Consider the following 12296-nt stretch of genomic DNA (forward strand, 5'->3'; position numbering starts at 1 on the left):
GTTTAAAATCTCAGAAAGTTAACAACACAACCTGGAATGCCCTTCTCCTTACAATGCAGTATGAACGTAATAACATGAAAGTCCTTAAATGTCCTAGTTCTTTTTCAGATCACTTTTGTCATAAATTTCTAAACACAGCTTTGGCGTCTTAAACTGAAACAAAACTAAAGGAAAAGGATTCGCGCAAGGCTTTTTCTGCTTTGATTACTCTTGTTCATACGTTTGAAATGACCTCTTTACCTAAAACATGGATAACTCTAGCATTTCAATCACAATGAAGAAAAGGAGAAAAGACAGGCTTCCTCTTCACCCCAGCCCCCCCCCCCACCACCTCAATAAAACTTGTGGAAATTCATTAAACCCTTACTAACCAATTCTACAGAAACTGGGACATGAGACTATAAACTAGAAAGAGAAACTATTTTCCAACTTTTTTTAATTACCAAACATTTAATTAGCACAATAACTCACACTTAAAACACATGATCATCTAAGTGTAACTTAGTAATATGGACATAGAACGATATCTGTAAATAAAAAATATCAAAAAATATCATTGCTTTCAATTGGCCCTCCGTAAAAGAAAGATTACTTCTTTCCTGAAAAGCTTCAAACTTTCTCTCATATCACCATGTTCATTGATGTTTGTTACATATATATATACATTAACAACAATACCAGGAGTTCTTTTCTTTCAAAATTGAATACATGATGTAAAATATTTTACTGATAATTCATTAAAAACATTAGTAAGGTTATTAAAATAGTCAATTAATTAATCACAGAATGGGCAAGTGGGGATGAATTGCTAATCCCATTTTTCAATCAAAAGGACATATCAAGATAACTAACATCACCTTATATAAATGAAGTACATGAACATGTTATAGTAACCCACTAACAATTAATCAACAGTTTTGGGACAGAAAATTCAATATTTACACTGTACAGATCCAAGCATTTCATAGGAAGCTAGGTCCCCTTCTCATTGCTTAGTATAGGCCTTGTCAAAAAGTAAGTTACAAGCATCTGACACTAGGCTGTCATTTGTTTTCTTTAGTTGTAATGTGGATCAAAAGACTGCATCACTCTAAAGGAGATGGAAAATTAAGCTTATGGAAAATACAGACCAATTTTGACCATTTATCTTGAAGATTTTCCTAATTCCCTTGACAAACCATACAGAACTATGAATTTTCTTCTAGCTAAATGAAATAAGTACATGTATTTCGAAAGATGCTCTAACTAACATATAGCATTACATCTTGACTTTGTGATGTCTCTTCTATGACATCACAAAGTTAATGAGTTAATTGAGTTAATTCATCATATCTGCTGACTGTTTGATACTACATTTTAATGAAATTGCTATACTGATGGCCTCCAGAGTTCCCAGCCTAAAGATCAATTCTGGAGTTACATTACATTCCCTTAAAACGAAGAGAGAAGCATTGAAAGATAAAACACTCTGCACACTAACTTGGCAACGGTAGGGGATATATAACCTACTGACATCCTTTAAAACGAAAGCACAGAAAATGAGAAGAACTAAAAGATGACTATCTTCATTGTTATAGTAAATCATATGCTTGGAAGCTGTACAGAGAAGTTGTATCCCTTTACATCTAGGCTTCATTTCTAAGGTCTTGACGTTATCTACATGTATGCTTGTTTTTCCGGCTAAGTGTTATGGTTCCTTGCACAGTGCTAACGGGGATCGTGGTCCTGTCTTGCTTAACTGATGGTGGTAGGGCAGATAGAGTTCTAAAAAGCTAACTGTAAGCTCCTGTTCCTTGCTTGTAAATGGCTGATAACTATCGTTCGTGTGAAGTCATATATTAACGAGAATTCTTCTTTCAGCCTAACTTATGTACATGGGAGCTATCAATATGTGTGTTCCTGTTCCGGGCATCTAGTAGGTGTATCCTCGCTGGCTACCATATAATACAATTGTCTACCTGTGATAAATAGTAAACCATACAATACTTGTAAAACAAAGTAAAAAATTATCATTAATCTATTAATCCATACTCTAACATTAAAAGAATGAAAGAAGAAACAGGTTGAGGACAAGATAGAAAGGAAGGGTAAGGGATAAGAATTGAGATAATGCATGTGATCCAAATTGCAGATACATAAATTCACAAGAAAGAGACACCAAGGACAACAAAAATCAACTGAACATCGAAACAAGATTGGAAACTTTGGCTATATTGAAGTAACATAGAATGACCAAGAACCACCAAACAAATTTTTCATTTTTACCTCCAATTATATTCCCTAAAGCAGGCCTCCCCCCTCATTTTTTAAATTTTAGTAAACGTACAAATGAAATTTCGTAATTCAAAAAGAAGAGGAAAAAAAATCATTTGTATAATCTCTTTCCATACCTTTCCTATAGTATGGATGGATGGACAAGGTCATTTTTTTAAATTGAATTGATATAATCCGCCCCACTTAGAGAAAAATAATGCCTCCGGCACCACCTTCAGTAAGCAGAGTAATGAATATATTATCAGATATGCTGGATAGTTTGTTGTAATCTCCATTGCAAATAAAAAAAGACTGGACGTCCTGGAGAGTGGAGAGGTAGTTGCATCAAGGCAATCTATAAAGTATACCTGCAGATTGTGAGTGCATCCAGGCTCCTTGGTAAAACATTGATACCCTCAGGCTATACCAAGTAAAATATGGCCTTCCAACATGAAAGTGGGATTTCAGGGGAATTAAAAAGATTCTGTGATGGTTCCCTAATATGGGATCCCTTGATATTTTTTTCACAACTTGCTCATGCTTGATATTAGCACTTTGTGTGTTCTGCATTGACTGGAAACATGACTGCATCACTGACTAACCAGTCTCATCATCTCAGGCATAGACTCTCACTCAATGAGATATAAAATGTAGGGACTGGCTGGGGGCATCTGGTATTTGTCTTACCACTTAAAATCTCTTTCCATAGCCACCGCCGCCGCCGCCGCCACCTCCGTAGCCGCTATTGCCTCCACCGTAACCGCCGCCGCCTTGTCCGCCACCGTAACCACCACCGCCTTGGTATCCTCCGCCTGCTCCACCCCCGTAGCCCTGGGGTCCACCCTGTCCACCTCCATTGTACGAACCACCTGTAAGAGAGCAATCAGGATTTAGAATTACAAGGAATACATGAAATACAATTTTTCACATATCAGAGTCGCATTGCCTAAGTTACTCTAAACTCTGGTACCCCAAAGAAATCTCAAGGCTTTCAGGTATTTTGTTTAGTTCCACTGTTGAAACGGTGTGGTCTGTCAGAGTGACGAGGGCATTAGTCTAACAGTAATGGACATGACGATTGATTGCCTGTATCATTGCTTATTTTCTAAATCATCTAATACTATCTCATTCTCTAATGATATATTGCCTTTCCCACTAATCTTAATTCATTTCGGGCAGACATCCTTCTGCGACAAATTGACTGCCTATTGGACAATCATGGAGAATGAGTCAAAAAGATAATTTCCCTTCAGATTAGTCAAATTTGTATCATTACAACTGATTACTTAAGGGTGCTTTACTGATAATCAAGAGATTTCTATCACCATTATTACTTGAATAAGGCCCTTGGTTGCGCCCTCCTCCTCCTCCACTGCCGCCGCCACCTCCTCTCACTGGTCCATAGTTGGAGTTCTGCCCTCCATAGTTGGAACCAAAGTCACTGAAATTGCCTGGACAAGAAAGAAAGGAATAGCTTTCTTCCACTAACTTTGTCAAACTACTGGTGCTGGGACAGCCGATTTCAAGACAGTCATGGACTTTGAAGTCGTGTGATATAACAATGACCCTTATACTCATTCTCCATTTACCAATACCATCTGATATCATATGCTGTTCAGGGTACATTTTTGGGATTCAGTGAGGCTCTAAGGTGATCATATTTCCATTTCGATTCAAATTTTTTAAAAATTCCCAGACAAAATAGATGGATAGATAAAGAGTATTAAGGACTGAATACTAACCACCGCCGCCGCCACTGTAGCCACCACCACCGCCGTATCCGCCACCACCTCCGTAACCTCCTTGTCCTCCTCCATATCCCTGATTATAGCCACCTCCTCCTCCACCACCATAACCACCCTGGTAATCTGGGTAAAAGAATATGCAAGTCAATACACAACACAAATTTATGCAAATTTATATTGATTCCACTGATAAAAACAAATAAACAATTTAAACATGTTACATGTAAAATAATATAGCACCATGTATATCTTGTCCTGTACCCAACACGCACAACCATATCCTTCCTCTCCTCCATAACTGCCAACCTGCTCCCTCTGTAATCCTCCCCTTGCAGCAACCCAGTCCCAAACTTCAATCCAAACCCTTACCTCCTCCTCCTCCGCCATATCCTCCTCCTCCATAGCCGCCGCCGCCTCCTTGTCCCCCTCTGTAGCCGCCTCCTTGTCCGCCGTAACCACCACCTGTATGAAAACCAAATATTAGAAATGTCATAGATAAGAATAAGAGCAATAACCATGCACTTTGAAGGCATTTGCGGTCTGAAAACAGAACTCAACTATCCCTTTAACATTGTAGAGTAGGGAGAGGACATTCCTGATAAATTACTAGATTTGTTGAATCATCAAATAACAGGCATCTTATTAACTATCACAAACTATTTAGTTAGCCATACAGCGTCAATCAATGTGAAGTTTACAGCATTAAATGCCTAAACCTAGAAATAATCGACTTTAATTCCTTGAGATACATCAGTCACAGCTTTACTATAACTATTACTATTTAGCCCACCAAACTGGTCCATGTGTATTGTAACCGGAAAATATTACTCCTTGAAAATCTAAATCGGCAATGGAAAGTAAGTTAAAAAACATTCTCTTAAAAAAAAAACCCTAATTGAAGAAAAAATGTATGATGGTTGTACCTTGCTGTTGTTCTCTCATCTTCATATCCCTCATCTCTTCTTTGGAATATGCCTTCTTGCCTTCAACCTTCTTTCCATTGATATGGTGGAACTTCTTCACTGAAAACACAAAATATTAAAAAAAATTAATTCATTGTCAGATCTAAATTGAGATATAATCAAGAATTGCAACAAATATGTACAGAACTAAATCTACAAGGGCGCTATTCAAATATTTCAAAAATTCATTGTTTAAATTTTGTACGCACAATTGGGGGAGTATCAAGCATTAGTTGTTTTGAAAGAAATTTTTGATTTGTTTCTAAATGCTTTTAACCTTTTAGAGAACTTGTACTTAAACAATGACATGACAGCTCACCATGTAAATAATGAAATTGTCAGAATTTTTGTCCCTGATATCTACAGTAACAAAGAATTTCTAAACTACTTACTGACGATCTGATCTACACAGTCTGTATCATCGTAGGTGATGAAACTAAATCCTTTGCTCAGGTGCAACGCCAGCTCAACAATTTGACCAAATTGACTAAAGTACGCACGCAGCTCTTCCTCCGTAGTTTCTTTTGGGATACCACCCACAAAGCACTTGAAGGAGGGATTCTTGGGGCCCTTCTCCTAAATGGGTCAATAAAATAGTGAAATTGTGTGAGAGATGAGCTTGGCACAGAAATCCTCTGATAAGCGTTAATAGAAATATGATTGGACGGGCCCTCATGGAGAACAGTGTTAATACTGATGAGGCTACCCTTGGTAAACAAGACATATTAATCATCAATAGCGGCACGATTACTCCACAAATTGATGCCATTTACATTTGTATACTGTAGCAAATATGTCACATTCTGTCAGACTTTATTACTATAATAGATTGGCTTCCTTCTAACCTGCACAAAAATCTAAATTAGTAGTTCTTAGCAGTGAGTGTATATGTGTGTGTGTGTGTGTAATTACGATTTCAGACATGGATCAATTAGTCTGTGTACAGACCTATAGACCCAAATTCACAAAGGAGTTTTCAACAAACCTTGGTTTTTATGCGTCATGTGACGCGTTTTGACGCGTTTTTACAAACCACGTTAGTAAAAAACGCGTCATATGACATACAAAGATCAAGGTTTGTCGACAAACCTCCTTTGTGAATTCGGGCCATAATGTCAGTTTGTAAATGAATACAAAGAGCTGACCGTACCATGGACATCACATTATAGAATTCCAATACTATAATCTAGCTGCAAGATATATACAGATGTAGATCCTGTTAATGACGGTTGGAATAACTTACATCCCTTGCCATAGCTCTCCTCACATCAACGGCCCTGTTGTCAAGCCGATGAGGATTCTCTTTCCTTGCTCCCATAACTTTGTTCACTTCCTTACGGCTGGCGAAGGTGACAAATCCAAAACCTTTGGACTTCAGTGAAGTGGGGCTGAACAAACAGAAAGGGTGTTGTGAAATTTATTGTAATATACTGCAATTAGTGAAAACACATCTGTCCTACACCTTTTTTTCGCACATGCTTTTGCATATCAAGCTTACCATTTAGTCATAAGAAATTCTCTGTACATGTACTTTATCCTACAAATCCTGAACTGAACCTACATCTATAGTAGTGGAAAGAAATACATGTTAATGTAGGGTCAGAGCGCCTTAGACAAAAACTGCCCCAACACTTAGAAGAAAAAAAAATTATCATTCACTCTTGAAAATGTATGCATATTACTTTAATATTTACAGTGTACATGTGTAAGCTCAACTACATGTACAGGGTAAGGGACATCCTTGCAATAGTAAAACCATAACCTTTGTACAGTTGCATCTTTCATTTGGCTCTTCTGAAAGGCTGCCAGTAAGGGTACATTTTCCTTTACAATGACAGATTGTAACAAATTCTCACTCTTCTCTTGTCGAAAAGAGAATTAGGTACCTGTAGGTGGTAGACCTTCAGTGTACATCTAGAGGGAAAACAGACATACACTGAACATTGATTTTAAAAGCAAGATCGTATTCTGCTCATGAACTACTTACTCTTTGATGACACAGCAGTCAACAATTTCTCCAAACTGGCCAAAATATTCTTTGATGTTGTCTTCTTTTGTGTTGTAGCTCAGCCCACCAAGAAAGAGCTTCCTTTCCTGTTCTGGCTCTTTATACTGTTTGCACAAATAAAAATACCATGTGACAATTGTTAATGGTATGAGTCTAACAACAGGTTCGGGTTAATTCAACCCTTGTTGTAATGAGTTCATTTGTATGAAAGCAGACAAATAAGATCAACAGAATGGCAAAAGTTTGGAATAGATCGTACCAATATTAAAGAAGAAAATTATGAATTTATAAAATATATACCGGTAATCACCAAGTCGATACAAAACTCAAATTGGCATTTTTTTTCTTACAGGTGCCTTCTCCCTTGGGGCATTACTCAAAATATAATATTTAGAGTCATACATTTTAGAAAATCTAAGTCAAATTTTAGTCACTTTGGGTATTGGAACAAATTGAAAAGTTGTTGACCCTACCATCATGCAGTATAGTCTACACGTATCACCAAGACATTACAGATTCAGCCGACTTGAAGAGCCCATAGCCATACCTAAACGTATTATTATAGTGATTACAACTTTCAAAATGTCATAATTCTCATTTTTTAGTCCAATTTTTGTCATACTTTTCTACGGCCAATGCCAGCAGCCTTGCAAATGGGCAAAAGTGACAGCCTTTTTTTTAAAAGACTCGGCATCCAGACACACAACCATCGTTATTAGCCTCCCATTGGCCTATCCAGGCACGTAGCTAGAGTTTGATGTTTGGGGGGGGGGGGCACATACATTACATCATGTAATCGATCGACGCCCTGGCGAGGGGTCTAAAAAAGTTCAACCGATCCTGGAAATTTTTTTGGGGGGGGTCATGTCATTATCATATTATTTTAATTGTTATTAAATTAGGTTCGAAGACTAACTGTGAGACATTAATATTTTTAGTTTACCTCTCACGTAGAACTTTACGCGTTGAGCGCTGTACAGTGCGTGTGAGTTTACGCGCTCCCATTGGCCTATTCAGGCACGTAGCCAGAGTTTGATGTTTGGGGGGGGGGGGGGGGCACATACATCATGTAATTGATTGACGTCCTGGGGAGAGGTCTAAAAAAGTTCAACCGATCTTGGAAATTTTTGCCATTTTCGGGGGGCATGTTATTATCATATTATTACATCGTTATTATATTAGACATTAATATAGTATTGTCAGTACAATGAATAGCTTTTCACCTGTCGACCACGCCACAAAATAATGAACATTCCGTATAGGCTATAAAATATGCACCTTCAACTTCATGACAGGACTCACTGCACTCAGTCTCAGGAGGGCATTCCCTTCCTAACATAACATTCCCAAAACTATGTCGAGATAAATACAAACTTCCGGTTGTGTTTAAGGATATAGTGATACAAGACAGACATTTGTAAACTTACAGTTTCATTTCCGTCAGAGTCCAGCATCTTTCAAAATAAAAAATAAATAAAACTAAGTCTAACTTAAGACAAAGAATTCTGCATAGCCCAAGCCTCATCGCTCATATCGGACTCAACATTCCTAAACTAGACCTAGATTCTAAAGAAAAACTTCCCGTCGGCCGTCTTCAGGTCTTTGTTTAAAGTTATAACTTAAAGTGATCAACCATATTAATACAAGATAGACATTTGTAAACTTAAATTTCCCTCCGACATCTTTCAAAATAACAAAATAAATAAAACTAAGACAAAGAAATCTGCACAAGCCTCATCGCTCAGATCGGACTCAACATTCCTAATCTAGATTCTGAAGAAAAACTTCCCGTCTTCAGGTCTTTGTTTAAAGTTATAACTTAAAGTGATCAACCATATTAATGCAAGATAGACATTGGTAAACTTACATTTTCCTCCGACATCTTTCAAAATAACAAAATAAATAAAACTAAGACAAAGAAATCTTCACAAGCCCGGTCCCTCAGAGTCAGACGTTCAAATCCTCGATTCTGGTCTTGTGTGCGTTCAAAAGTCTATGAGACAACAACGCATTGCAATTGCACGCACAAAAGCCTAGCCTAGCCTAGCCCCACGCTGTAAACTTTGTCTGTACGTTACACTGCGCAGCTTTTTACGCAGGGTTTAAATGTCATTCGTGTCACGTGATTGAGGTCGCGCGCAAGATATTCTATGATTAGTCTGCAAACACAGACTCCTTCTTGACATTGCTTCTCGTCCTTGATCTGGGGAGTATATTTTACCAATGGCGCTGTGTGAGCGCTATTCTTTAATTTGTTCACGAAAATAGGCGCCGGAAGTGATTGGGGCAGGGGTCCACTCCCCCCCCCCCCCCTGCCTGAGTACGCGCCTGCACGCATATCGTGGAAACATTGTGCGAGGATGGAAAAGCGTGTGTGTGTTTTTTTATTATATAGCGGTGAGAATTAAATGATAGCCCCTGAACACTAGCGTACTGATGGAGGGGGATTGGGGGCATCATGTTGGGCAGTTGCCCCAGAAAATGGTGCTAGGTGGACAATTTAAGATAATCTGAAAGTTTGAGTGAAAACAGACCATTATGATAAAAATTTGTAAAAATTGATCTGATCGATACCTTAATTCTCCCAACACTAATATGACAATTTAATTATATTTTAGGTGAATTAAAATCGTCACCGTAAAGCAATGAACATACCATTCCAGACATTTAAGTGTTGTAAAATTGTTATAAGCCTGTCTTTTATCTTATTTTCACGGGAAACGGTTGGTAAAATTCGAAAATGGTTGGAAGAATTTACTGTTGATCACTGTTGTAGGGTGTCGCACAGTGACGCCTTCTTAGAAAACCATTAATATCTTTGTGGTTTGAGAATTTTTTCATGATTGTTTGCATGTTAGAGGGTAAACACAATTAGAAGGAAGATAATAAGTAACATTTCATACAGAAATTACGCAATTTTGTAATCAACCTTCAACAATGTAATTAACCGAGTCTCTTTAAAGAGAAAGAGAAAAAAAGAATGAGTGGCCTGCTAGTGTCAAAAATGAGGTATCAAAATATGCTCAACTGACTGTAACTTAAATGCCTAAAACCCCTGAGCGTGGGACCCCACCAAGGACCCTAAGGCGGGCCCCGGCTAGGATGCTCATCTGACCGTGATTAAATACCTAAAACCCCTGAGCTTCCCGGGGCTCTGCTCTCTGGACCCCGTGAAAGAGCCCTAAGGCACCTGGATGCATGATGACCAGGCGCGGATCCAGGGGTGAGCCCACCCGCCCCCCCCCCCCCTGGAAAAAAAAGAGAGAGAGAGAGAAGGAAAAGAAGGAAAAGAAAGAAGAGGAAGAAGAAAAGAAAAGGGGGAAAAAAAAAAGGTATTACCTCCTCCCCCCCCCCCCCCATCAAAAAATAAAAGAGAAGGAAGGAAAGGGAAAGAAAAAAGGAAAAGAGGAGATAAAGGGATGGAAAAAAAGAGGAAGAAGAAAAGAAAAGAATGGGGATATCAGTTGCAATTTCCCCGCCAATTCGGGGGGGGGGGGTGGGTGAGCAAAAGGCCCTTGCCCCCCCCCCCCAAAAAAAAACAAAAACAACAAAAAACAAAAACAAAAACAAATACAAAAAACAATAAAAACAAAAGGAGGGAAGGAAGGGAAAGGGAAAGAGGAGAACTAAAAGGGAACAAAAAAGAGGAAGAAGAAAAGAAAATAAGTGTAAAGAAGGGGAAACAGTTGCGATTGCAATTGCGATTGCGTTTGTTGGAAAATGGCAAATTCCTTAAGAAAGAAAAAAAGAGTAGTAACCTGCCTTGGTCACAAAATAATGTGGTGTCAAAATGTGCTCATCTGACCGTGATTAAATGCCTAAAACCCCCGAGCTTCCGGGTGCTCCGCTCCCTGGACCCCTCCTAGGGCCCTAAGGCGGACCCCTGGATGCTAATCTGACGGTAATTCAATGCTTAAAACCCCTGAGCTTCTTGGGGCTCCACCCCTGGACCCCACACCAATTTGTGTCCTGCCAGTGTCACAAATAAGGTATCAAAATATGATCATCTGACCGTAATTTATTGCTCAAAAACCCCCGAGCTTCCGCCCCCTGAACCCCACGCCAGTTCGTGACCTGCTAGTGTCACAATTAAGGTATCAAAATATGCTTATCTGAACTAATTTAATGTATAAAAGCACTGAGCTACTGGGGGCTCTGTCCCCTGGACCCCTCACTAATGTGTGTTCTTGTACCAAAAATATGCTCATCTGACCGTAACGAATGGCCCTAAGGCGGGCTCCTGGTTGCTCATCTGACCGTGATCTATTGCCTAAAGCCCATGTGCCTCCGCCCCCCCCCCCCTGGTCCCCACGCCAATTCGTGACCTGCCAGTGTCACAAATAAGGTACCAAAATATGCTCATCTGACGGTAATTTAATGTACAAAAACCCCTGACCTTCTAGGGGCTCTGCCCCTGCACCCCATACCATTTTGTGTCCTGCCAGTGTCACAAATAAGGAACCAAAATTCTCATCTGACCGTAATTAAATTCCTATACTCCTGAGCTTCTGAGGGCTCCACCCCTTGACCCCCGCCGGGTCTTGGCCCCTAGACCCTATGCCAATTTATACTATGCTCTACCTGATCGTAAATACTACCACCCCCCCCCCCCACACCTACTTAGAGAAACGATCAGGGGGGCCTGCATAGAATAGTGGGGGTGATGCAGATTTTGTTGTTGTCCCCCCCCCCCCCCCCCCTCCCTAAAAAAAAAAAAAAAAATGTTTTTGCTCATTTCGCCACTGCCAGTGTCACTATTACGGTTAAAAAACTATTTTGTTTCACCAACACCTTTTTGTCTATAAAAACAAAAATGTAATTCCATTTTCATTCGACTTCATTATAGTGAGGCTTTTTTCCGTCAATTGATCCAGCCAAACGACTGCAAACTACCTGTCTATACCAATAGCCATGGGACCAAAATCAACAACTAAGGAATGAAGAGGGAGAAATGCATTTGAGACATAGAAAGCTTTTTATTTTATAAAATCCACAATACCGATAGTCGATGAGATCCTACAGCTCACGAGATGACAAAAATATTGCTCACGAGAGTCCTCCAATAATTAGCTAGAAGGCCACCGGTCTTGTGGGATGTAGCCCATTTTCAAACTTTTGACTATGTAACTTCATCCATTTACTAAATCAATTTTGATCAGGCATCTCAATTACCAAACACAATAGAATACATGTATCATGCAAAAACTTTCAATAAATTATCTTTTTAAAAAATCAAAGAAGGGTTTTGTCATCCCAAATTTCGTCGCTAATCTGACTACAAGGCTTCAGTCACTAACAAATGTATAACAAAGGAAATAACACAAGGCA

The 12296-nt window shown here is 39.1% G+C and overlaps 1 protein-coding gene across 5 annotated transcripts; it reads right to left on the minus strand.

Moving 5' to 3' along the window:
- Positions 1-419: 419 nt before the first annotated feature.
- Positions 420-8992, minus strand: LOC575125 (heterogeneous nuclear ribonucleoprotein A3 homolog 2). 5 transcript variants are annotated; one of them, XM_011670607.2, is made up of 11 exons: positions 8836-8992; positions 8396-8422; positions 6948-7072; positions 6204-6348; positions 5353-5536; positions 4922-5020; positions 4368-4460; positions 3996-4121; positions 3579-3704; positions 2941-3122; positions 420-1958 (listed from the first exon to the last, which is right to left on the minus strand). In XM_011670607.2, the coding sequence occupies exons 1-10, from the start codon at positions 8848-8850 to the stop codon at positions 2944-2946; spliced, it is 1119 nt and encodes a 372-aa protein (XP_011668909.1). In that variant the 5' UTR covers positions 8851-8992; the 3' UTR covers positions 420-1958; positions 2941-2943. The 5 variants fall into 5 exon arrangements, with proteins under 5 accessions (XP_011668909.1, XP_011668912.1, XP_011668910.1 ...); XM_011670610.2 differs by having other exon boundaries at positions 4023-4123; positions 4367-4460; XM_011670608.2 differs by having other exon boundaries at positions 3588-3704; positions 3996-4123; positions 4367-4460.
- Between the last annotated feature and the right edge of the window lie 3304 nt (positions 8993-12296).

The sequence above is a fragment of the Strongylocentrotus purpuratus genome, unplaced genomic scaffold (assembly GCF_000002235.5).
Source record: "Strongylocentrotus purpuratus isolate Spur 01 unplaced genomic scaffold, Spur_5.0 spur5_scaffold_6, whole genome shotgun sequence".
Classification (NCBI taxonomy): Eukaryota; Metazoa; Echinodermata; class Echinoidea; order Camarodonta; family Strongylocentrotidae; genus Strongylocentrotus; species Strongylocentrotus purpuratus.

Excerpts from the sequence above, each read along its gene's own strand:
- LOC575125 (XM_011670607.2), bottom strand. Across the intron at positions 7,073-8,395 it reads ACTCTGACGGAAATGAAACT|TATAAAGAGCCAGAACAGGA; the intron begins GTAAGTTTACAA and ends TTGTGCAAACAG. Across the intron at positions 5,537-6,203 it reads GGAGAGCTATGGCAAGGGAT|GAGAAGGGCCCCAAGAATCC; the intron begins GTAAGTTATTCC and ends TGACCCATTTAG.